General features: G+C 44.8%; 1 protein-coding gene across 3 annotated transcripts in view; it reads right to left on the bottom strand.

Moving 5' to 3' along the window:
- The window catches only part of CIMAP1D (CIMAP1 family member D), a 48,916-nt gene that overhangs the window by 4,596 nt on the left and 19,103 nt on the right, over positions 1 to 25,217 (bottom strand). The window contains exons 2-4 of one of the 3 annotated variants that reach the window (XM_056518034.1): positions 19,245 to 19,352; positions 15,074 to 15,184; positions 14,272 to 14,385 (exon numbers count right to left, since the gene is read on the bottom strand). In XM_056518034.1, the coding sequence (XP_056374009.1) occupies positions 14,272 to 14,385; positions 15,074 to 15,184; positions 19,245 to 19,296 (277 nt within the window). In that variant the 5' untranslated portion in view covers positions 19,297 to 19,352. The remainder of the gene's footprint in view (positions 1 to 14,271; positions 14,386 to 15,073; positions 15,185 to 19,244; positions 19,353 to 25,217) is intronic. The other 2 variants (XM_056518035.1, XM_056518033.1) reach the window with 2 other exon arrangements.

Genomic DNA, 25,217 nt, shown 5'->3' with positions numbered 1-25,217 from the left:
CTGGCACTTTAAGGGGAAAAAAAGCTGGCGTGCATTACGGTTTGGGCACTCGGGCTCAAAAAGGTTCGCCATCACTGTTCTAGAGCTACCACCTACTATAGTGTCATAATTTGTCTGTTATTATTTTAATGTCTGAGATAACGGAGCATGCTCCATTAGATAGGAGTGCAAGGTGTTTATTAGGGAAAGGCATCCAGATTGCTTACCCTATCCAGGGGCAAAGCTATAGGGGGTGAAGATGTAGCATCTGCACTGGGGCACTGGTGCCTAAGATGGTCCAAAAGCACATCTACCCCATAAGAGACCAGTATTATAATTGGCACATTAGGGCCCTGTTGCAGATTTTGCATCAGGCCCAGAGGCTACATGTTACACCTCTGACCCTACCTATGGCCAAGTCTGCAGTGAACTGTGCTGTCAACCTCCACCGGGTGCAACAATGTTTTATCATAGATTAGCATATAAATATGGCTGACATGCTATTTTTGCCATTGCATATTGACATCAGAGTTTGAGCTGAATATGGATATTACAGTGCTATTATACTGCTCTTTTGTGGCTAGTATTATTATTAACCCCTTAAGGATCACAGGTTTTTCTGTTTTTGCACTTTCGCTTTTTCCTCATCACCTTCTAAAAATCATAACACTTTCAATTTTGCTCCTACAGACACATATGAGGGCTTATTTTTTGCTTTGTAATGACATCAATCATTTCACCACAAAATTTACGGCAAACCCAGAAAAAAATATTTGTGGGGTAAAATTTAAAATAAAAACGCCATTTTGTAAATTTTGGGGCTTCCGTTTCTACGCAGTGCACTTTTCAGTAGAAATTACACAATATATTTCTTCTGTAGGTCCATATGGTTATAATGATACCAAATTTATATAGGTTTTAAAAAAAAAAAAATTCTACTTAAAAAAAATTATAACTACATGCGCCAAAATTTGTATGTTTAACCCCTTAAGGACCAGGCCATTTTACACCTTAAGGACCGGAGCGTTTTTTTGCAATTCTGACCACTGTCACTTTAAACATTAATAACTCTGGAATGCTTTTAGTTATCATTCTGATTCCGAGATTGTTTTTTCGTGACATATTCTACTTTAACTTAGTGGTAAAATTTTATGGTAACTTGCATCCTTTCTTGGTGAAAAATCCCAAAATTTGATGAAAAAAATAAAAATTTAGCATTTTTCTAACTTTGAAGCTCTCTGCTTGTAAGGAAAATGGATATTCAAAATATATATTTTTTTGGGTTCACATATACAATATGTCTACTTTATGTTTGCATCATAAAATTTATGAGTTTTTACTTTTGGAAGACACCAGAGGGCTTCAAAGTTCAGCAGCAATTTTCCGATTTTTCACAGAATTTTCAAACTCGCTATTTTTCAGGGACCAGTTCAGGTTTGAAGTGGATTTGAAGGGTCTTCATATTAGAAATACCCCATAAAAGACCCCATTATAAAAACTACACCCCCCCCAAAGTATTCAAAATGACATTCAGTAAGTGTATTAACCCTTTAGGTGTTTCACAGGAATAGCAGCAAAGTGAAGGAGAAAATTCAAAATCTTCATTTTTTACACTCGCATGTTCTTGTAGACCCAATTTTTGAATTTTTGCAATGGGTAAAAAGGAGAAAATTTTTACTTGTATTTGAAACCCAATTTCTCTCGAGTAAGCACATACCTCATATGTCTATGTTAATTGTTCGGCGGGCGCAGTAGAGGGCTCAGAAGGGAAGGAGCGTCAAATGGTTTTTGGGGGGCATGCCGCATTTAGGAAGCCCCTATGGTGCCAGGACAGCAACAAAAAAACACATGGCATACCATTTTGGAAACTGGACCCCTCAGGGAACGTAACAAGGGGTAAAGTGAACCTTAATACCCTACAGGTGATTCACGACTTTTGCATATGTAAAAAAAATATATATATTTTTTACCTAAAATGCTTGGTTTCCCAAAAATGTTACATTTTTAAAAAGGGTAATAGCAGAAAATACCCCCCAAAATTTGAAGCCCAATTTCTCCCGATACAGAAAACACCTCGCGTGGGGGTGAAAAGTGCTCTGCTGGCGCACTACAGGTCTCAGAAGAGAAGGAGTCACATTTGGCTTTTTGAAAGCGAATTTTGCTCTGGGGGCATGCCGCATTTAGGAAGCCCCTATGGTGCCAGGACAGCAAAAAAAAAACACATGGCATACCATTTTGGAAAGTAGACCCCCCGGGGAACGTAACAAGGGGTAGTTTGAACCTTAATACCCTACAGGTGTTTCACGACTTTTGCATATGTAAAAAAATATATATTTTTTTTACCTAAAATGCTTGTTTTCCCAAAAATTTAACATTTTTAAAAAGGGTAATAGCAGAAAATACCCCCCAAAATTTGTTAGGCAATTTCTCCCGAGTACGGCGATACCCCATATGTGACCCTAAACTGTTGCCTTGAAATACGACAGGGCTCCAAAGTGAGAGCGCCATGCGCATTTGAGGCCTAAATTAGGGATTGCATAGGGGTGGACATAGGGGTATTCTACGCCAGTGATTCCCAAACAGGGTGCCTCCAGCTGTTGTAAAACTCCCAGCATGCCTAGACAGTCAACGGCTATCTGGCAATACTGGGAGTAGTTGTTTTGCAACAGCTGGAGGCTCCGTTTTGGAAACAGTGGCGTACCAGACGTTTTTCATTTTTATTGGGGAGGGGAGGGGGGCTGTGTAGGGGTATGTGTATATGTAGTGTTTTTTAACTTTTTATTTTATTTTGTGTTAGTGTAGTGTAGTGTTTTTAGGGTACAGTCGCATGGGCGGGGGGTTCACAGTAGTTTCTCGCTGGCAGTTTGAGCTGCGGCAGAAATTTTGCCGCACCTCAAACTTGCAGCCGGATACTTACTGTAAGCCTCCGCCCATGTGAATGTACCCTGTACATTCACATTGGGGGGGGGGGGACATCCAGCTGTTGCAAAACTACAACTCCCAGCATGTACGGTCTATCAGTGCATGCTGGGAGTTGTAGTTTTGCAACAGCTGGAGGCACACTGGTTGTGAAACACCGAGTTTGGTAACAAACTCAGTGTTTTGCAACCAGTGTGCCTTCAGCTGTTGCAAAAGCTACAACCCCCAGCATGTACGGACAGCGGAAGGGCATGCTGGGTCTTGTAGTTATGCAACAGCTGGAGGCATACTACTTTGGCTGGGGATGCTGGGGATTGTAGTTATGCAACAGCTGGAGACACACTGGTTTGCTACTTAACTCAGTGTGCCTTCAGCTGTTGCAAAACTACAACTCTCAGCAGTCACGGACAGCCAACAGGCATGCTGGGAGTTGTAGTTATGCAACCACCAGATGCACCACTGCAACTCCCAGCATGCACTTTAGCTGATTGTGCAAGCTGGGAGTTGTAGTTACACAACAGCTGAAGGTACACTTTTCCATAGAAAGAATGTGCCTCCAGCTGTTGCAAAACTACAAGTCCCAGCATGCCCATAAGGGAATGCTGGGAGTTGTGGTGGTCTGCCTCCTGCTGTTGCATAACTACAGCTCCCAGCATGCCCTTTTTGCATGCTGGGAGCTGTTGCTAAGCAACAGCAGGAGGCTGTCACTCACCTCCAACGATCCAGCCGCATCAGGTCAGTCCCTCATCGTCTCCGCCGCCGCCGCTGCTCCTGGGGCCCCGATCCCAACAGGGGCGCCGGGGATCGGGGTCCCCAGCACCCGGGGTGCACGTCCCGCACCCGCTCACGTCCTCCGGAAGAGGGGCGGAGCGGGTTGCGGGAGTGACACCCGCAGCAGGCACCCTGATTGGTCGGCCGGTAATCCGGCCGACGAATCAGGGCGATCGTGAGGTGGCACCAGTGCCACCTCACCCCTGCTGGCTCTGGCTGTTCGGGGCCATCTCTGACGGCCCCGATCAGCCAATAATTCCGGGTCACCGGGTCACTGGAGACCCGATTGACCCGGAATCCGCCGCAGATCGCTGGACTGAATTGTCCAGTGATCTGCGGCCATCGCCGACATGGGGGGTCATCATGACCCCCCCTGGGCGATATGCCCCGATGCCTGCTGAACGATTTCAGCAGGCATCGGGCACCGGCTCCGCTCCAGATGGTTGCGGGGGGCCGGTAAAACACATGACGTTCTCATACGTCATGTGTCCTTAAGGACTCGGAAATGGAGACGTATGAGAACGTCATGTGTCCTTAAGGGGTTAAAATTGTCCTCTTCTGACCCCTATAACTTTTTTACTTTTACGTATAAAGGAAATTAATTAACAGGAATACAGGAATTTTAATTAACATTATATTTTTATAGTTCGGATATTTACGCACGCGGCGATACCACATGTTTATTTTTGTTAACAAAAATTTTTTTTATGGGAAAAGGGGGGTGATTCAAACTTTTATTTAGGAAGGAGTTAAATCACATTTATTCACTTTTACTTTTTATTTGTTTACAATTTTTACACTTTTTTTTAGGGGACTATTACTTTTGATGGCCTACACTGTTCATGCTATGCCATAGCATAGCATTGATCAGTGTAATCTGCGCTCAATTGCTCAATCCTGGATCTCAAGCTTGGAGCAATTAAAAGACAATCGGAGCGAGGCAAGGCACCTCCCGCTGTTCGGGATGCCGCAATTTCACTGCGGCGGTCCCGAATAGCTCCGCTGAGCTAACCGGCAGTGTATTCTCCCGTTGATTTCTCCCTTTTTAGACGCAGCGATCAAAGTTCAGCCCTATTGGCAATGTTCAGTATTAGCCGCGGGTCCTGGTTGCTGATAGCAACCAGGACCCACAGATACGAAGCGCGCTTGTTACGCCGAGCGCTCCGGGTCCCTGCTTCTCCCCGGAGCGCTCGTGGCGTTCATCTCCGTGCAACGCCCCGGTCAGATCCGCTGACCGGGAGCGCTGCACTAGTGTCACCGGCGGGGATGCGATCCGCATAGCGGGACGCGCCCGCCCGCGGCTCGCATCCCAATCTCCTCACCTGCCCCGTCCTCCGTCTGCTCAGTCCCGGCGCGCACGGCCCCGCTCCCTAGGGCGCGCGCGCACCAGCTCTCTGAGATTTAAAGGGCCAGTGCGCCATGGCCACGCCCTTCTCGACTCCGTGCTATCCAACGCTTTCTGGGATTTGCCAACTATTACCGACAGTTTATTCCCCATTTCTCCACCATTGTGGCCACTGACCAGGAAGAATGCCAACCCTAAGTCATGGCCTCCTCAAGCGGATGAGGCCTTCAATCGTCTCAAAACTGCCTTCGCTTCTGCACCAGTGCTGTCCAGACCTGATCCATCGAAACCTTTCTTTCTGGAAGTTAACACCTCCTCAGTCGGAGCCGGAGCCATACTCCTCCCAAAAAACTCTACCGGACGTAACATTACTTGTGGTTTCTTCTCTAAAACTTTCTCTCCGGCTGAAAAGAATTACTCCATTGAAGATCGTGAACTTCTAGCCATCAAGTTAGCACTCAAAGAATGGAGGCATCTATTGGAGGGTTCACAAGAATCTCTCGTACCTCCAGTCTGCTCAGCGTCTGAATCCTCGCCAGGCTGGATGGTCGTTGTTTTTTGCCTGCTTTAACTTCGAGATACACTTCCGTCCTGCAGACAAAAATGTCAGGGCTGACGCCCTTTCTCGTTCCTCTGATGCCACCGAATCTGAAGTCCCTCTGCAGCATATCTTACCTCCCGAGTGCCTGGTCTCCTCTGCTCCAGCTTCACTGGGACAAACTCGCCCTGGAAAGACGTTTGTTCCTCCACGCCTTCGCCTCAAGATCCTCAAATGGGGACATTCCTCTCACCTTGCAGGCCATGCTGGCATTAAAAAGTCCATCCAGCTTATTTCTTGTTTGTATTGGTGGCCTACGCTAGAGGGTGACGTTACTGATTTCGTTCGGGCCTGTACTGTTTGTGCTCGGGATAAAACCCCTCGCCAGAAGCCTGCTGGACTCCTCCTTCCTTTACTCGTCCCTGAGCAACCATGGTCCCAAATTGCCATGGATTTTATTACGGATCTGCCCGTATCCCATGGCAACACCGTCATCTGGGAGGTCGTTGATCGTTTCTCCAAAATGGCACACTTCATTCCACTTCCAGGTCTTCCTTCTGCGCCACAATTGGCAAAGCAATTTTTTCTGCATATTTTTCGCCTTCACGTGCTTCCCACGCATATCGTCTCGGATAGAGGCGTTCAATTTGTATCGAAATTTTGGAGAGCTCTCTGTAACCAATTAAAAATCAAATTCAATTTCTCGTCCTCCTATCACCCCCAATCCAATGGACAAGTAGAGAGAGTAAACCAGATTCTTGGTGACTATTTGCGACATTTTGTCTCCTCCCGCCAAGACGATTGGGTCGACCTTCTACCCTGGGCTGAATTCTCGTACAATTTCAAAAATTCGGAATCCTCTGCCAAATCCCCGTTTTTTATGGTGTACGGCCGTCACCCACTGCCCCCCTCCCCATTCCCACTTCTTCTGGACTGCCTGCTGTAGATGAAGTTACCCGGGACTTCTCTGTTATCTGGAAGGAGACTCAAAAGTCGCTCCTACTGGCCTCGTCTCGTATGAAGAGACATGCTGATAAGAAGAGAAGAACTCCTCCTGTCTTCGCCCCTGGGGACAAAGTGTGGTTCTCTGCCAAATATATCCGCTTTCGTGTTCCCAGCTACAAGCTGGGCCCACGTTACCTTGGACCTTTTAAAATCAAGAGTCAAATCAATCCTGTCTCCTACAAACTTCTTCTCCCTCCTCTTCGTTTCCCTTCTCAAACTTCTCGTTCTTAACCGCTTTTCCCCCCAAGGTCACCGCTCCTGCTCCTGTCTCTGGCTCCTCTGATGTCTTCACGGTAAAGGAAATCCTCACCTCCAAGGTAGTCAGAGGTAAAAAAAAAAAATCTCGTAGACTGTGGAGAATTGTGGCCCCGAAGAGAGGTCTTGGGAGCCCGAGGATAATATCCTCGACAAGGAGCTCATCCATAGATTCCTAGGCTCCAAAAAGAGGGGGAGACCAAAGGGGGGGGTACTGTTACGCCGAGCCCTGGAGCCCGGAGCGCTCGCGGCGTTCATCTCCGTGCAGCGCCCCGGTCAGATCCGCTGACCGGGAGCGCTGCACTAGTGTCACCAGCTGGGATGCGATCCGCGTAGCGGGACGCGCCCGCCCGCGGCTCGCATCCCAATCTCCTCACCTGCCCCGTCCTCCATCTGCTCAGTCCCGGCGCGCGCGGCCCCGCTCCCTAGGGTGCGCGCGCACCGGCTCTCTGAGATTTAAAGGGCCAGTGCACCATTGATTGGCGCCTGGCCCAATCAGTACCTGCACCTGTGCCTTCCTTATTTAAACCCACTTCCCCTTCCTGTCATCGCCAGATCTTGTTGCCTAGTGCCAGTGAAAGCGTTTTGTGTGTTCCCAAGCCAGTGTTTCCAGACCCTCTGCTGTTGCCCCTGACTACGACCCTTGCTGCCTGCCCTGACCTTCTGCTACGTCCAACCTTGCTCTTGCCTTGTCCCTTGTACCGCGCCTGTCTCGGCTGTCAGCTGGGGTTGAGTCGCTATCGGGTGGAACGACCTGGAGGTTACCTGCCGCTGCAAGTCCATCCCGCTTTGCGGCGGGCTCTGGTGAAAACCAGTAACCCCTTAGACTTCGTTCCCCTGGTACGGCCCACGTCATCACCCCACTGACACAGAGGATCCACCACCAGTGTCCTCAATGCATACCTATCCGGATCCTGACAGCGCTCAACTTCTGAACACGCTTCACATTACACGCTTCACGCATGAGTAAGGGGGCGGGCCCCTCGAAACGTTGCGTCATATCCTGCTGCCTCTGAGCTGTGAACACCTCGCTTTTGTGTAAATGTTGCAAACTGCACTTTACTGAAGAAAAAGAAAAAATAAAGTCGTTTATACTCTACTGGAACATCGGTGAGATCGCTTCATGTACAGAAAGATCGACTTACTTACCACTTACTAACCGGAGGAGAAGCGCTTTGGAAACAAATCCCCATTTTCTGTGTCCCGGATTATGGGTCACACATTTTGAATCTTAGAACCATCAATAGCATTCATGCCCACTTATGCAAACTTATTCATGATTAAGTTTAAATGGGTTATCCACCATAAGGTGATTTTAGTACGCACCTGGCAGGCAGTAATGGTCATGCTTAGGAAGGATCTGCACTTGTCTTGGGGCTAAATGGCTATGTTGTGAGATTACCATAACTCTGTGACTAGCTTTTTGTGAACTGGTATTTCCTGTTTGACTTCTTTTTTTTACTACAAATCCCACAATTCCATTTTCCTCCCTCCCACACATCAGCCACCCCACCCATTGAAACATAAATGAACTGCATCCATTCAAAATCAGTGTGGTTTTCAATCAGGGTGCCTACAGCTGTTGCAGATTGATCTCTCTCCCACCAAGCGATCCCTCCACTCATTTAAGCAGATAGGCTCCCTGTCATCAGCTGACTAGTGAGTCAGGTCTCGGCCGCATTGCAACCTGGGAAACATCTAAGGCAACAGTCATTTTTTATGCTGGTAAAAATAAATATTGGAGTGAAAATTACAGAAGAATTGTGAGAAAACCGTCACACACAGGTACAGACACTATATTATGAACTACACTAACTTTACAGCCCCTGAAGCATAGTCAAATAAAAAAAATTCCTGGAATATCCCTTTAAGGATCTCCAAACTTACTGTTACGTTATGCGCTCCAGCTGCACACGCTGGCCGTGAGCGCATGGTCCCCTTACCTGCTGTAGCCCCAGTCCGTCACTCTCCGGGTGTTTCTCCTGCCTCCGCCTCTGCTTCTCTGCTCCAGCGCGCGTGTCCCCATCCCCTAGGGCGCACGTGCGCCGGAGCTTTAAGATTTAAAGAGCCAGTACGCTCATTAGTGTAATCCACCTGTGGCTCATTTATAAATTCCTCCACCCTCCTCAGTTTCCTGCCGGATATTTGTTGCCTTGAGCCTGAGAGAAAGCATTCCTGTTATTGCCTTGCCATGTATCTGATCTCTTGTTCTTGTGACTTGACCTTTCTCCTCTGCCGCCTGCCTACTGACCTCCTGCTACGTCTAGACTATGCTACTGTGCCGCCTGCCCTGACCTTCTGCTATACAGACTACGAGCTGCCTTATCCCTCCTGTGCCTCGCATCTCCTCAGCCGCCTGTGTGGTTGAACCGTGCCAGGGGTAGCAACCTGGGTGTTGCCTGCAGCAGCAAGTCCATCCCGCTTTGTGGTGGGCTCTGGTGAAAACCAGCAGCAACTTAGACTCCACTCCCTGGTACGGTCCAAGTCATCTGCCACACAGGTCCAGCGGATCCACATCCACCGGGGTTCCTGTCTTCAGAAACGTGAGCGTTACACATATCCCCCTTAATTTTTCCAAATTGAAGTAACGGTCTATAAGCGACACATTGATGACCTCTTTTTTTCTCTTCAGAGGGTCAATAGCAACAGTGGAAGCATTTTTACTAAGAAAAAAGAATAGATGGGGAGTAAAATTTACTCAACAATTCTCAGAAGAAGAAACAGAATTCCTGGATCTAAAGATCACTTCAAAACAGTGTACACAAACAGCTATGTCCACTTTAACAATGGCCATATAAAAAAAAAATGGCAAGCTAATATAGCCAAAACAAAAGAATCTGGAAAAAAAAAACTGTGCAGCTTAAAGGGGTACTCCACTGGAAAACATTTTTTTAAATCAACTGGTGCCAGAAAGTTAAACAGATTTGGAAATTACTTCTATTAAGAATATTAATACTTCCAGTACTTATCAGCTGCTGTTATGATCCACGGGAAGTTCTTTTCTTTTTGAATTTCCTTTCTGCCTGACCACAGTGCTCTCTGCTAACACCTCTGTCCATTTTAGGAACTGTTCAGAACAGGAGCAAATCCCCATAGAAAACCTATCCTGCTCTAGACAGTTTCTGACATGGACAGCGGTGTCAGCAAAGAGCACTGTGGTTAGGCAGAAAGGAAATTCAAAAAGAAAAGAACTTCCTGTGGATCATAACAGCAGCTGATAAGTACTGGAAGGATTAAGATTTTTTAATTGAAGTAATATACAAATCTGTTTAACATTCTGGAGCCAGTTGATATGAAAAAAATAGTTTTTCCCCCGGAGTACCCCTTTAAGATAATTTAACCCCTTAAGGACGGACCCATTTTTTCCCTTAAAGGGGTACTCCGGTGAAAATCTTTTTTCTTTTAAATCAACTGGTGGCAGAAAGTTAAACATATTTGTTAATTACTTCTATTAAAAAATCTTAATCCTTCCAGTACTTATTAGCTGCTGAATGCTACAGAGGAAATTCCTTTCTTTTTGGAACACTGATGACATCACGAACACAGTGCTCTCTGCTGACATCTCTGTCCATTTTAGCAACCATGCATAGCAGATGAATGCTAAGGGCAGCATGGTGGCTCAGTGGTTAGCACTCCTGCCTTGCAGTGCTGGGGACTTGGGTTAAAATCCCACTAAGGACAACAATGAATAAAGCGTTATTGTTATAATAACGTCAGCAGAGAGAACTGTGATCGTGATGTCATCAGAGAGCATTCCAAAAAGAAAGGAATTTCCTCTGTAGTATTAAGCAGCTAATAAGTACAGGAAGGATTAAGATTTTTTAATAGAAGTAATTTACAAATATGTTAAACTTTCTGCCACCAGTTGATTTAAAAGAAAAAAGGTTTTCACCGGAGTACCCCTTTCATGACCAGACTCTTTTTTTTTTATTATTATTTGACATGTATCTGTTTAAATGGTAATAACTTTTGACTGCTTTTTGGAGCGATTCTGAGATAATTTTTTCGTGACATATTGTACTTTACATAAGTGGTGCATTTTTGTTGACACATGCAGCATTGTCTGTGAAAAACTCCAAAATATTGTGAAAAGCTGGAAAATTTCTGGCGTTTTTTTTAAACTTTTTTTTATGGTGTACACTGTGCGGTAAAAGTGATATTTATTGTTTGAGTCAGTACGATTATGGCGATAACCATTTTATATTGCTTACTATGTTCTTTTTCCTTTTCTGAGCAAAATTCTTTTTCTAACATTCTTTTTCCAACAGCCGTAACTTTTTTATTTTTCGTCCGACGCCATTGAGTAAGGGCTTATTTTTGCGGGATGAGCTGTACTTTTTATTGGTATAATTTTTAGATACATGCTACCTTTTGATCTTTTTTATTCCGCTATTTGTACCAAAATTGGCGAATTTTGCACTTTTTTTTAGTCTTTTTTTTACGGCATTCACCATGCGGGATAATTTACATTATAGTTTTATAGTACACCTCATTACGGATGTGGCAATACCTATTATTTCATGATAATACAGGGCTTTTATTGGGAAAGGGGCATTTTTTATTTTTTTTTGCACTTCTTACTTTTATTGAAGAACTTTTTATTTTATTTTTTACAGGTTATACTATGCTGCAATACATTTGTACTGTAGCACAGTATGACCCAACCAGCTGCACACTGTACAGCCTGTGTGATCCAGCCTCTGGATGGATCTCCAAGGCTTCCGTGGCAGACAGGATGTCATGATCTGACGTCCTGCTGCCATAGCAACCAACGGCGACCCACGATCGTATCGTGGAGCCGCTGTTGGTGAACAGGGGGAGAGAGCTCCCCCTGTCAACACCATAGATGCCGTGATCAGGATTGATCACAGCATCTATGGGGTTAATGCTGCCGGGACCGGCGCGATCGCAGCTCCGGCAGGACTCCGGCTGTGATTGACAGCCGGGTACCACCGCCGATCCCCTGCGCTGCCCGCGGCAGTGCCGGAGATCGCTAGGACGTATGCATACGTCCCAGAGCGCGAATGTGTCGGGTACTGTGAAGTATTCATACGTCCTATAGCAGGAAAGGGTCAAAACAACAATCTACAATTTTAAACAACAGATTTGTGAAAAAAAGGATACCCAGGGCACTAGAGCAAAAAAGGATATGAAAGGACAAGGAATCTGGCTCAAAAATTATTATTACACTGAGAAGGGCATCAAGGTCCCTTTTTAAACTCTTGTGAGTGTACCATGATAACTTCCTCTGGAAGAACATGCCATAGTCTCACTTCCAGTACAAGAAAGAATCCTCTTCCATCTTAGTGTTAAGAGATCGAAAAAGATTGACTGTCTGTTTTGAGTACCCGACAAGCTGCTTTTAAAAAAAAATACTTTAAAAAAGTGGCACCACATGTCCTGTTCAGACATTAAAGGCGTAGAATTGCCAACATTAAAACACATATGGTTATAATTGCTACTTAAGAGGCTATATTCACACTAATGTTAGAAGAATAATAAGCATTTTATCACTAATGATAATGTTTTAAAGCGTTACTGTCATAAGAAACAACTTTTTTCCATTTAATACTTCCATAAAACCGAAGCATTTTCCTAATATACTTCATTAAAAATGTCATTGCTAAAGATGTGAAATAAATGTTTAAAAACATGGCCACTAGGGGTCTCTGTCTCTTCAATTTTGAAAACAAACCCTGGTATCTAGGGCTCTTTGGTCCTGACAACGAAGAAAGGGACTGAAATTCTGAAGGGAGGGGGGAGTGAGGGTGTGGTTTTCTCTCTCCTCTGCTCACTCAGTACAGTGTATAATCCAGCTTTCAGCTGTGTGAGGAGAACACCTGTGAGATCCAGAAAAGATGCAGACAGCTTGCAGCCTCTTCAGTTGAGAAGCATTTACATGCACAGTGACACACAATACAAGGTGCTAAACTATTACTTATATGCAAAATGATTTGTTTGTTCATTTTATGAACTTATTTCTTGTGTATTTGCATCATATAGGTTCCATATTTAGGGCTATAAAAAGCATGCATTTTGGTTACAAAGCTGTGGAAATGTAAACATGTTTGTTTTTTAGCACAATATGCAGGTTTTTCTTCTGTCCTTGCACCATATAGTTTCACGTGGCTGTGTTAGAGTTATATAGAGCCTGCATGGCTACATTAGGTATTGTTATATCTGTTTCTGTGTTTTTGCATTTTTCTGTTTTAGGTCCTGTTCAGACATTATTTTGTGTCAGAACTGTTTCTGTGCTAATTCTCCCTGGCTTGGGAAGAGTTAATGCTCTCAGCCTATGGCAGCTTGGGTGTGAGCTCTGCTGGAACTCTCTGCTGGTAATTGGATCTGTACTCTGACCATGTCTTGCTTGTTTACAATGCATCTTAAGCTTTTGTCTGTTTTAGCATATATCCTGAGTTTTAACCATGCTTATCTGTCCTGTTTGATATAAAGATTTTAGTCTGCTTTGTTTTAGTACATTTGTTGGGTTTTAGTATTGTGTAAGTTTGTCCTGCATTTGCTATGTGTTGCCTTAGTCAGTATTTACACTGTGCGTTTGGTCAGTCCTGTTTTTACCTTTTTATCCTGCTACTCCTAGGATAGAATTCCTGAGCCTTGTGCTAATCCGTCTATCTATCTGAGTGAGTGATTCTTGTGCCTGTACCCATATTTGCTTGTATTTAATATTTCTGTTTCCTACTAGGTCAGTATCTTGATCACTCGGTGGAGTGTGCTCACTAGCTAGGAGTCTATTTGCCTTTGGTATTGATGTCCCTCCATGTTTAGAGTGAGATGTCTAGTGTGTTCTTTGCTCTGTGTCCAGTGTGAACAGTGCTCTTGAATTCCTGACCCGTTTTATGTTAGTTTGCTATATCCTGCCTAGTTTGTACTTAGATATCTGTTCTGGTTATTGTATCTCCATTATTTTCCTGACCTGTTCCCAGATTATGTACAGTTCCGTTTGTTTTGTTGACTTATACGCCAATGCACTTTAACGCTAGGAAGGGACCGTCTCCAAGTTGTCGAGTTGTCATTCAGGGAGGATGGGCAAGAAAGCAGGGAGAGATGTCTTAGGGACAGCTTAGGGCTCCCTTTTCCCTGCCCCTGATAATGACAGTTATGCAGAGCATGCATTTAAGCAGAAAGTGTAAAAATGTTTGTGCAGACCTCATGACAGGGGAGGGGGGAGGAGAGGAGCTCATCATACTCCAGGGGAAACACCCCCAGCCTCCGAGAGGAATTCAGAAGACTGATCACAGTAATACATAGATCAAAAAGAATTTTACATATTAACACATGCATATTTTTTTGCATACAGGGCTTAGGGCATACTGCTACACTGATTTAAGCATTTTTTTTTTTAAATTGACAATAACGCTTTAAAGGATACATTAACCAGTGGGCATATAACAAAATCCTGTTCAGTTGGCTCATAGTGTTGTTCATAAGTGCACCTTACCTGCTGATTTGCCTCGTGCCAGCATTGAATAGGCCGGTCCAGCACTCCGGCCAAAACGTGTTAGGCATGGCTCCACATAATACCGAGGTCCTGGACTACAATCACTGGGATAAGCTAGAGAACAAGGACAAATAAGGAAATCAGGCAAATGAAAAAAAAAATTAAGAAACAATAGATAATAAAGTTTGAAAGCACAGAATGTAAAGTGATAGGGCAACAGAGATAAAATATGTAAAAGGTGGAAAGGATCCTGTGTCAGTTGGTTTGTTGTTTCAAATGGATTCTTCCACTGGGGAGACAACTTAAAGGAAAACTGACAGCAGGGTCACCCGCACTTAACTGGTATACAGGTAGATACTGTGGGGGGGGGGGGATGTTCTTTCAAACGCTTCTCACCAAGTGAAAATCAGTGCAGCCATTCAGAAGATATTTATTTTGTTGCTAATAAATACTCCTTATGTGCAATGGAGGTGGGCTGCTGTTGGGCAATGCTTTCTCCTGCTCACTTCCATAGTCATCCCCTCTTCCTCAACAGGTCCATGAAGAGGGTGGGGTTATCAACCAAAGGGCACAGTTATCAGCCGGCGAGAGAAAGCATTGCACATACAGCAGCAGCCGCCCTCCATTGCACATGAAAAGAATTAACCACAATAGCAACAAGATGAATATTTCCTAATTCACTTAACTGATTTTCGTCTGATAAGAAGCATTAGAGATAGGGTTACCTGCACTATCTATCTGTATATTCAGGTTAGGACAGATAACCCTGCTGTCAGTTTCCCCTTTTTAACAAAATGCTCACCGGAATGACTTGTCCGTCCATGGAAAGAATATGCTGGGCTGGAATGTTTAGTATAATCATGGCCCACAAACCCTACTGTAGGAGGCAGGTTGTACCGTCCAGGACCAGGACCTAAGAATGTAGAAGAATCAGTAATAAACGAGGAATTAAAACACATCAGTAAGACATCAAAAATGTATATCATTAAAAAAAGGTTTTTAAAAGGTTGTTTGGATGGTCCTTATAAGTGAATTCTGAGTTAAGAGATGGGAATTTTAGAACCCTAACCTATTACATTAGGATAAGAGCAGCTAGAAACAACATTTCTCTCTATGGAGGACCCAAAAAATATCTATGCTTGAACAGACAGGCCATTGGTTTCAATGAAAATTATGAAATGCCATTGGGAACAGAGCCTAAATTGACGCACCCAAACTGAAAACACTAATGTACTGAACTATGCCATTATTTAACCCCTCACCAACATTTGACATGCATATATGTCATGATTTTGGGACAGGGGAGACAGGGGTATATAAGCAGGCTCAGGAGTAAAGGCCGCTGTTTACTACAATCCAAGCAATTTCATTACTTAGATGTCAAGATCATGCTGTTCGACAGAAGGGAGCTCCTCTGTCATCTGAATACTGCCCCATCTGTTCTGCAACACAAACGGAAGATAGTGAGTGGTTGACTTTGTAGCCGAGGGCTGTAATAGTTAAGTAGAGTGCTATAGCAATATACTGCAATACTTTATTATTGCACTGTACTGTACTGGCATTTATGCTCTCTAGTAGTCACTAATGGGACTAAACACTAAAGTTAAAAAAAGTTTTAAAAAATATAACAAAATTTTTCAGAAAAAAAATTCCCATTTATAGTACAAACAAAAAACATAATGAAATATAATATCTTCTAATTTGTCTCCCATGATAAATACCGTAAAAACATATACACAATTCAAGAATAACTGTTATTCGGTTTAATCAAACCCCCCTTCCCAAAGATCAAAATAATAAATAAATAAATTGTCTCTACCCTAATATAACAAAAAATACAGCATACCTCACAAAATGCAAAAACATTTCAGAGTTCAAAAATCTGGCAATACGAAATTGAAAAAGATTTAAATAAGTCATGAAAACAAAATGTTTCTTAAAGCGTACCTGTCGGATCCCACCAAAAAACGAAACTGTCATATGTTACTCAGTACCTAATCCTGATCATGTACATGTCATTTTTAGGTCTCTATTACATATATTTCACACCAAAAATAGCATATTACACCTGCTTAACCCCTTAAGGACCAAGGACGTACCGGTACGTCCTTGGTCCTGCTCTTCTGATATAACGCGGGGTTGCACAGTAACCCCGCGTCATATCATGGCGGGCCCGGCGTCATAGTGAAGCTGGGACCCGCCTCTAATAGCGCGCAGCGCCGATCGCAGCGCCGCGTGCTATTAACCCTTTAGCCGCGCGCTCAAAGCTGAGCCGCGCGGCTAAAAGTGAAAGTGAAAGTTCCCGGCTAGCTCAGTCGGGCTGTTCGGGATAGCCGCGGCTAATCGCGGCATCCCGAACAGCTGACAGGACAGCGGGAGGGCCCCTTCCTGCCTCCTCGCTGTCCGATCGCCGAATGACTGCTCAGTGCCTGAGATCCAGGCATGAGCAGTCATGCGGCAGAATCGTTGATCAATCGAAGATCAGTGTGTGCAGTGTTATAGGTCCCTATGGGACCTATAACACTGCAAAAAAAAAGTGAAAAAAAAAAAGTGAATAAAGATCATTTAACTCCTCCCCTATTAAAAGTTTGAATCACCCCCCTTTTCCAATAAAAAAAAAACACAGTGTAAATAAAAATAAAAATAAACATATGTGGTATCACCGCGTGCGGAAATGTCCGAATGATAAAAATATATCATTAATTAAACCGCTCGGTCAATGGCGTGCACGCAAAAAAATTCCAAAGTCCAAAATAGTGCATTTTTGGTCACTTTTTATATTATTTAAAAATGAATAAAAAGTGATCAATAAGTCCTATCAATGCAAAAATGGTATCGTTAAAAACTTCAGATCACGGCGCAAAAAATGAGCGCTCATACCGCCCCATACACGGAAAAATAAAAAAGTTATAGGGGTCAGAAGATGACAATTTTAAACGTATTAATTTTCCTGCATGTAGTTATGATTTTTTCCAGAAGTCCGACAAAATCAAACCTATATAAGTAGGGTATCATTTTAATCGTATGGACCTACAGAATACATATCAGGTGTCATTTTTACCGAAAAATGTACTAAGTAGAAACGGAAGCCCCCAAAAGTTACAAAACAGCGTTTTTTTTTTCAATTTTGTCGCACAATGATTTTTTTTCCCGCTTCACCATAGATTTTTGGGCAAAATGACTGACGTCATTACAAAGTAGAATTGGTGGCGCAAAAAATAAGCCATCATATGGATTTTTAGGTGTAAATTTGAAAGAGTTATGATTTTTTAAAGGCAAGGAGCAAAAAACGAAAATGCAAAAACGGAAAAACCTCCGGTCCTTAAGGGGTTAAAGGGGTACTCCGGTGAAAAACTTTTTTTTTTTTTTAAATTAACTTGTGCCAGAAAGTTAAACAGATTTGCAAATTGCTTCTATAAAAAAAATCTTAATCCTTCCTGTACTTATTAGCTGCTGAATACTACAGTGAAATTATTTTTCGTTTGAAACACAGAGCTGTCTGCTGACATCATGAGCACAGTGCTCTCTGCTGACATCTCTGTCCATTTTAGGAACTGTCCAGGGTAAAAGGAAATCCCCATAGCAAACATATGCTGTTATGGACAGTTCATAAAATGGACAGAGATGTCAGCAGAGAGCACTGTGCTCGTGATGTCAACAGACAGTTCTGTGTTTCAAAAAGAAAAGAATTTCCGCTGTAGTATTTAGCAGCTAATAAGTACAGGAAGGATTAAGATGTTTTAATAGAAGTAATTTACAAATCTGTTTAACTTTCTGGCACCAGTTGATTTAAAAAAACAAAAACGTTTTTCACCGGAGTACCTTCGCCTTTCGTTCTCTTGCCTGCACTGTGATGACTCCTCCCCCTCCCTCACTCTGCTGATTCATTACTCTTGGAGGAGCACGGCAGCCCTGCTCTGTAACCCTTTCCTCTATGGTTTTATACTGTACACAAATACACATACACACAGTGATTAGTGGAGATTGCCTGCCCTCTACCACCAAAGACAATATGGTGAGTGTATAACTTACATCTTCCTAAATTAGTGCAAAGGTTTATGTGTATCATCCTTTGCCAGTCCTGTAAAGCTGGGACTTGTTGTTTTGGAATAGTTGGAGGTACAGTGTTTGGATAACTCTTTTTTTTTACAGCAGTGTTGCCTTCAGCTGTGTGCCTACAGCTTTTGCAAAACTACAATTCCCAGCATGCCCAGACATCCTTTGACTGTCCAGACATGCTTTAAGTTGTAGTTTTGCAACAGCTGGAGGTACAGGATTGGTAAAACTCTGTGCTAGGGCAGTGTTGCTGCAAGCTGTTTTCCTAATGCAGCCTTGTCAATCAGCCATTTTGTGTCTATGACCCTTGGACACCCTCATTCTACTGTGGAACTCATAAGAGTCCCAGGAGGTTTGGGGACCCCTAGTGGCAGTTTTCTTTAATAAAATGTGAAGGTTTTTTTTAAGAAGTGCCCATTTAAAAGCCGTAAGAACTAAAATCTGTATAAGTTGCAATGGTGCAGTTGTGTCACTCCTGTTCCACCTTTACTTAAAAACATTTTAACATTTCAGAACATTATATGCCCCATTGAAAGGTACCATTAAAAATGCAAGTTGTCCTGCAAAAAAAACAAGCCCTCATAAGGATAGGTCAATTAAAACATTGACAAAAATCATGTGTCAGGAAGGGGTTAATAAAATGTCAGAACATATTAATTCACCTGTCAAAAAAACTATGTTCTCATTTTTTATAGATCTTTGTAAAAAGTTTAACATTTCATTTTTAACATTTAGATATCTATTGAGAATGTCAAGTAATTCCCATCAGGACTTCTGCCAGTCAATTCTGCCTCATAGCTGTTGTCCATAAGTCATAAGCTACAAGGTGTGTAAAGACTTGTCTGCTTGTAGTGGTAGTCCACTTGGTTAGAGAATGCCATGTGGTCTGTTAATAATAATCTCCACACATTACTTACCAGTTTCCTTTGCAGCAATCATGGGTATTTTTCTTTCTGTATATTCTCCCATCTTTTCCCTCACTTGGCAATCTCTTTATAAGGTTATTGTTATAACTGGAAAAAATACTACTAATAAGAGTTATAAGACTTATGGACTTATTATGGATTTAGAAATGTCACCTCAGTTTTTTTTCCGTATATGTACTTCAATATGATAGCCTTCGAGTTAGCAAAGATGTCTTGTGTTGTCTTGCCATGGATGTCCCTGTGCAACACTGCAGGTCACAACATGGTAATGTGACCTGAGGATGTTCTAATAAATGTAAGCTTATCCCATTGCTGTCTCATCACCCCCTCCCAAACATACCCATCAGCCCCACTCACTCAGGTTCCAAGTCACTGGTGCACGACCGGCTCTATTATGACTATTGCTCACGCTTATTTAACTATTTATTTGCTGCCTGTTGCATTGTGTTTCGCTCCTTACAGTAATACAGTTACTTTGGTTTAATAAATATTTTCTTTGTAACATTGAAATTCAAATGCAAAAATTCAGGTTTCCTTATTTGCTTTATATTTTTTTAAAGTATTTATTTCAGTTTTTTGCAAATAGTGATAACAGACATAACCAACATGGCGAGATAACAGAAACAGAGAAAACAGCACTCCCCAGAGGTCCCAGTGAGCCTCATTAAGCAAGATTAAGGAGACAAGGCATACCAAAAGGATCATCAGTGTGCACAGAGGGCAACCCTGAGACCCCGAGAAGAGTCCCAACACAGACAGACAACCAGGCACACAAACATACACACATCCCGGCACTACTGCCTGGGGGCCTGGAGAAGGGCCCGACCAAGTCTGTGAGGCTTTCCCTGCCAATAGAAGGATCCCAGAGCACAGCACAGCGCATTAAAATACCTCTTGGGGGGGGGGGGGGGGGGGGGAGTGACAGGGGACAGGTGAAATAGATATAGAAATGTAGGGATGTAAATCATTTTAAAGATATTGATCCTGCCAGCCAGGGAGAAAGGGAGTGCAGACCATGCGAGCAGACGCTCCACAGTGGAGTGCAGTAGTGGCTCCAAGTTAAGGGGCATATAGTCTAACAGGGACAGAGTAACCTCCACTTCCAAGTATCGAAAACGAGGAACCACCTGCACCCCAGCCGGGAGAGAGGATGGGATAGGGACCTCAGTAGAAAGCGCCATCAGGGAGGATTTAGCCCAGTTAACCTGAAGGCCTGACATTGCACCAAATCGGGTAAGTAAGTCCATAAGGGACAGTAGGGAACCCTCAGCATCCGCCATATATACCAGAGTATCATCAGTGTACAGGGAAACCTTTTCCACAATAGACCCCCTGGGAATGCCACATATATCCGGGTCCCTCCGAATTGCAGCCACAAACAGCTCTATCGCAAGCGCAAATAAAAATGGAGAGAGCGGGCACCCCTGCCTAGTTCCTCGACCCAGGGAAAATGGGGCGGAAACATCTAAGTTAGAGTGGATCCGGGCCCTAGGACTATCATACAGCATGCGAACCCATGCACAAAAGTGGGGACCAACCCCAAACGACCCCAGCACTTCCCAGAGATAGGGCCACAAAACCAAATCAAAGGCTTTATAGATATCCAGGCTCACTACCACGCCCATGGGAAAGCCCCTGTCTACAGCCGCTATGTTGAGGTGCAGACGTTTCACATTTACATCCGTAGCCCTACCTGGCATGAACCCCGTTTGGTCAGGATGAATGATAGCACCGACAACTCCATACAATCGAGTAACCAGAATTTTGATGTCAACATTCAGAAGGGAAATAGGTCTCTAGGACCAGGGAGCACTGGAACCTTCCCAAGTTTAGGAAGCACAACAATGAACGCTTCCCTCATAGAATCTGGAAGGGCTTCAGCAATGGCTATGGAGTGAAACAATTTGCACAGAATAGGGGCCAGACGCTCCTCATTCATCCTGTACCAATCACCTACCATCCCATCTAAGTCGGAGTCTTCCCCCTAGGGAGATCCTTAATAGCCACCACTGTAAAAGGGACATCCAATGCCTCTGCCTGAGCCCGCCCAAGCGTGGGGAGAGATAAATCCTGCAAGAAGGAGAGAATCTCCCCCTGACAGGGCATAGAGGGGACAACATATACGGATGAGTAGAAGTCTTGCAAAACAGCATTTATCCCCTGAGGATCCGTAACTACCACCCCATCACATCCCATGATGCAAGGAATAGAGGCCTTTGGGCGAGTAGCCCTAGATAAATATGCCAATAATTTACCATTCTTATCACCAAATTTGAACAGGGCAGACTCCCTAACTGCTAACTTTAATTGGACCCTATCTTTCTGGGCAACTAGCAGAGATCTCTGAGCCTAAGCCCATGTCCTCTCATTCTCAGGGGACAGATTCCTAAAATACTCAGCCTCCAAAACCCCCACCTTCTGTAACCGTGCGCTCTCCATGGCCGACCTAAGCCTGACCTGAAACTCCCGTAATGAAAGCTCCCCTAATCGTGGCCTTGTACGCATCCCACTGCACTAAAGGGTAATTATGGTCAGTATTATGCTCCCAGTATTCAGTGGGAGCAACCCCTAATGCCTCCCCAACCGCCTCAGCCTGTAGCCAGCCAGGGTGTATGCGCCATATGCGGGAAGGGGGGCTAGGGCCCAGGTGCAAAACTAGATCCCCCTTAAGGTGTAGGAAACGTCTCTTACTACCGGAAGAAGATCCACAGATGCCAAAGCCAGATCTATGCGAGAAAACGACCTATGGGCTGCAGAGTAAAAGGAGGACCCAGTAGGGTATTTCCACCTCCAGAGGTCAGTCAAGCCCAACGCCAACCGCCAGGTATTGAACGTAGTGGAGCCATGGTCAGCAGCCATGGTACGGTCGAGGACTGGATCAGGAACTATGTTGAAATCTCCTACAAAGAGGACAGGGTCAGAGGGAAAAGAAAGCAGTTCATTAGTAATGAGTTCCAGGACTGAGACTTGAAAAGGGGGGGGGGCACATACACAGCAACAAGAACAAAAGAGACCGACCCCAGAGAACAGTGTAAAAGGACAAACCTCCCAAATTGATCACAGGCAAGCCGAAACACAACCAACGGCAGGGAGTAGGTAGCATGGTAACCCCTCGCAATCCAGGCCCTTTTTAGGGCCAGGACCTTCTGGCCAGTAACATGAGTCTCTTGTAGGCAGATAATGTGAGGAGACTGACACTTAACAAAATCAAGGCAAAGGGCCCTCTTAAACTTAGAATTGAGCCCGCTGACATTCCAACTAACCACCTTCAAAGTCCCCATTTGGATACAGAACACTATTAAGAAACAGGAGGGACCAACTTCGGACCAGGGAGGATTGAGCACCGGGACCACACACCCCCCACTTGCCCAACAGACCGACAAACACAGCCATAGCACACACAACATAAAAACAAATGAAACATAGCAAAATTTAAACAACTCCATGAAGATCCTGTCTAACACTAACCGGGACATACTAAACCTTTAATCCCTAACACAGTGCAGACCTATACCCAAAACGTAAACCACTACGGGCACCCGAGGACGCAGAGAAAAACTAGTCTAATAAACCCCCAATCCCTCCCACCACCCCAGCAGAAACTAATACGGCCGGTAACTAAAAACTATTCCAAAAGAGCCAAGGGACACAGGAACCTATGGAGGCCTTACATAAGGAGCTGACTTCCTAACAACTAGCTATAAACTTTCACGGAGAACAGTCAGCAGCAGACCAGAACAGAACAGCTCAGTCCGGTGGTCCAGCAGGGGAGGCAGCATCAATTCAATGAAGAGCCTCAGACGGAGAAGTAAAGAACTTGGTGGAAGTACCATCTACCACTCGTAGATGTGCAGGATACAGCATGGAATAATGATAGCCCTTGGCTCGCAGCTTCGCCCGGACTTACGTGAACTGCACCCGCTGTTTGCGAAGTTCAACTGAAAAATCAGGGTAAAAGGACACTCTGCTCCCATCACGAATAATTTTGCCTTTGATGCGCACAGCCCTGAGGATGGCATCTCTGTCCTTGAAATGGAAAAGCTTGGCCAGGAAAGGACGTGGAGGGCCGCCAGGTGGAAGAGGTCGGGCCGGGACCCGGTGAGCACGCTCAACAGAAAAGTAGGGAGAAAAAGTGTCTGCTGGAAGAATCTCCTTCAGCCAGTTTTCTAGGAACAGCACAGGGTCCTGCCCCTCAACTTTTTTAGGAAGACCCACAAGGTGGATATTATTGCGCCTCAGGCGGTTCTCCATGTCATCCAGATGGCTCAGCACCCCGGTGACTTGTCTCTGTAGCGAGTCAAAACGCTCCAGGAGCGGGTGCATGGTATCTTCCTCCGTAGAAACTCTGCGCTCCACCTCCTCAGTGTGCTCATGAATCTTTTGTGTTTCATGTCGCAGTATAACAAACTTCTGCCTCAGTTCATCAACCTTGGTCACAATGACAGACTGACAGGAGGTAAAAGCAGTCAGAAGTTCAGAAAACTGCTGATCCAGCGCCACGGCATCATACATAGGACGAGCAGGAGACTGTTGCTGCTGAGGAGACAGAGATCCATCAAAGAAAGACAGCGGAGGGTCAGGAGATGCTCAGCACCTTCGCCACCTTCTCAGACACTGAGGACCCCTCATCAGAGGAGGCATCCTCATCAGAGGTCGGTCTTGGAGCTTCAACATTCAGTTTAGATTTCTTATGCCTCTGGCTGCCTCGGGGGCCGCCCATGGTCAGCAGGTCCAGACAGAGAGAGGTAGAAAATCACTAGGGCCCACTTTAAGGGATGCAGCAGAGGATGGTCTCAGGGTAGGAAACAGGGTATCAGCCCCACAACAGAGCACCACAAGTCCCAGCAAGGCACCCCCCAATCCCGAAGCACTCACAGACCTCAGTAATTGCCAGTACAAGCAGCAGAAGTGTCCCCAAACAGGCAGGAGATCTCATGCAGGAATCTCACTCCAGGTAGAGAAGCATTCCTGGTATGCAGAGCAGTCAGGCACCTTTAAGACAGTCCAGGCAGCAGGAAAGCCCACAGCCTCAGCGCAACAGCCTCAGCAAGGAGCACAGCAGAGTCAGTGAGTCTCCTGGGCAACGGAGAAGTCACGCACACGAAGCCCTCAATGGCGGTGCCCAGCTCTCAGACTTCAGCCCACAGACCACAGGGACCCAGGGATGAGAAAAGCCACCCGGACTACCGCCGACCCTCAGGACCTCTTTACCGTAGCCTCCGCCCGCCAGCCACCGCCCGACTCAGGCTGCATCTCTCACCCGGACCTCCGGATAGCACCAGCCAGCGCACCGCCGCCCGCACTTCCACAACTTCACTGGAAGGGTCCCCGGTCCTCAGCCAGCCCCAGGGAGCAGCAGGGGTATGTACCGGCAGCCCGACAGGGTATTCTAACAGTGTTTTTTTTTTTTTCAACTGAAATGTTTATTCAAGGAATTTTCATATATATAAGTCAAGACAAAACACAATCAACGTCCAAAGGGCCGAGACCCAGGGGCCAAAACAGGGTACAAACAATAATAGAGAAACAATAAAAAATTATAGGGAATAACCAATAAGGGTACCACAATAGCAAAAGAGTGAGTTAAAAAAATAAAACCAAATGAGTTCAGGAAGGGAAGGCACGAGCCTTGACATCAGGGCGCCAATGGCAGGGAGACAGAATCGGGACAGAGGACCCAAACCATAGCATAACCCATCTCGACATAAACGCACCACAAACAACGGAGGTGAGGGGGAGGGACACAAGGCAGACAAACGAACGAACCACTACGGGAAGGGGGGGGGGGGAGAAAAGGAGAGGAGAGAAAGAGGAAGAAGAAGAGAAAAAAGAAAGGACAGACCGGAAATAAAGAATCAAGGAGGTTGCCAATCCGAGAAGCGATCCCACGGCTCCCAGACAGAAAGGAAAGAGGGGATAGAGTTATTCAGGGAAGCAGTAAGAAATTCCGCGGAGCGGATTTCC

Source organism: Hyla sarda, chromosome 1 (genome assembly GCF_029499605.1).
Source record: "Hyla sarda isolate aHylSar1 chromosome 1, aHylSar1.hap1, whole genome shotgun sequence".
In the NCBI taxonomy this organism is placed as follows: Eukaryota; Metazoa; Chordata; class Amphibia; order Anura; family Hylidae; genus Hyla; species Hyla sarda.
The sequence above is the reverse complement of the archived record's forward strand: the minus strand, read 5'-3'. Positions and strand labels throughout refer to the sequence as shown.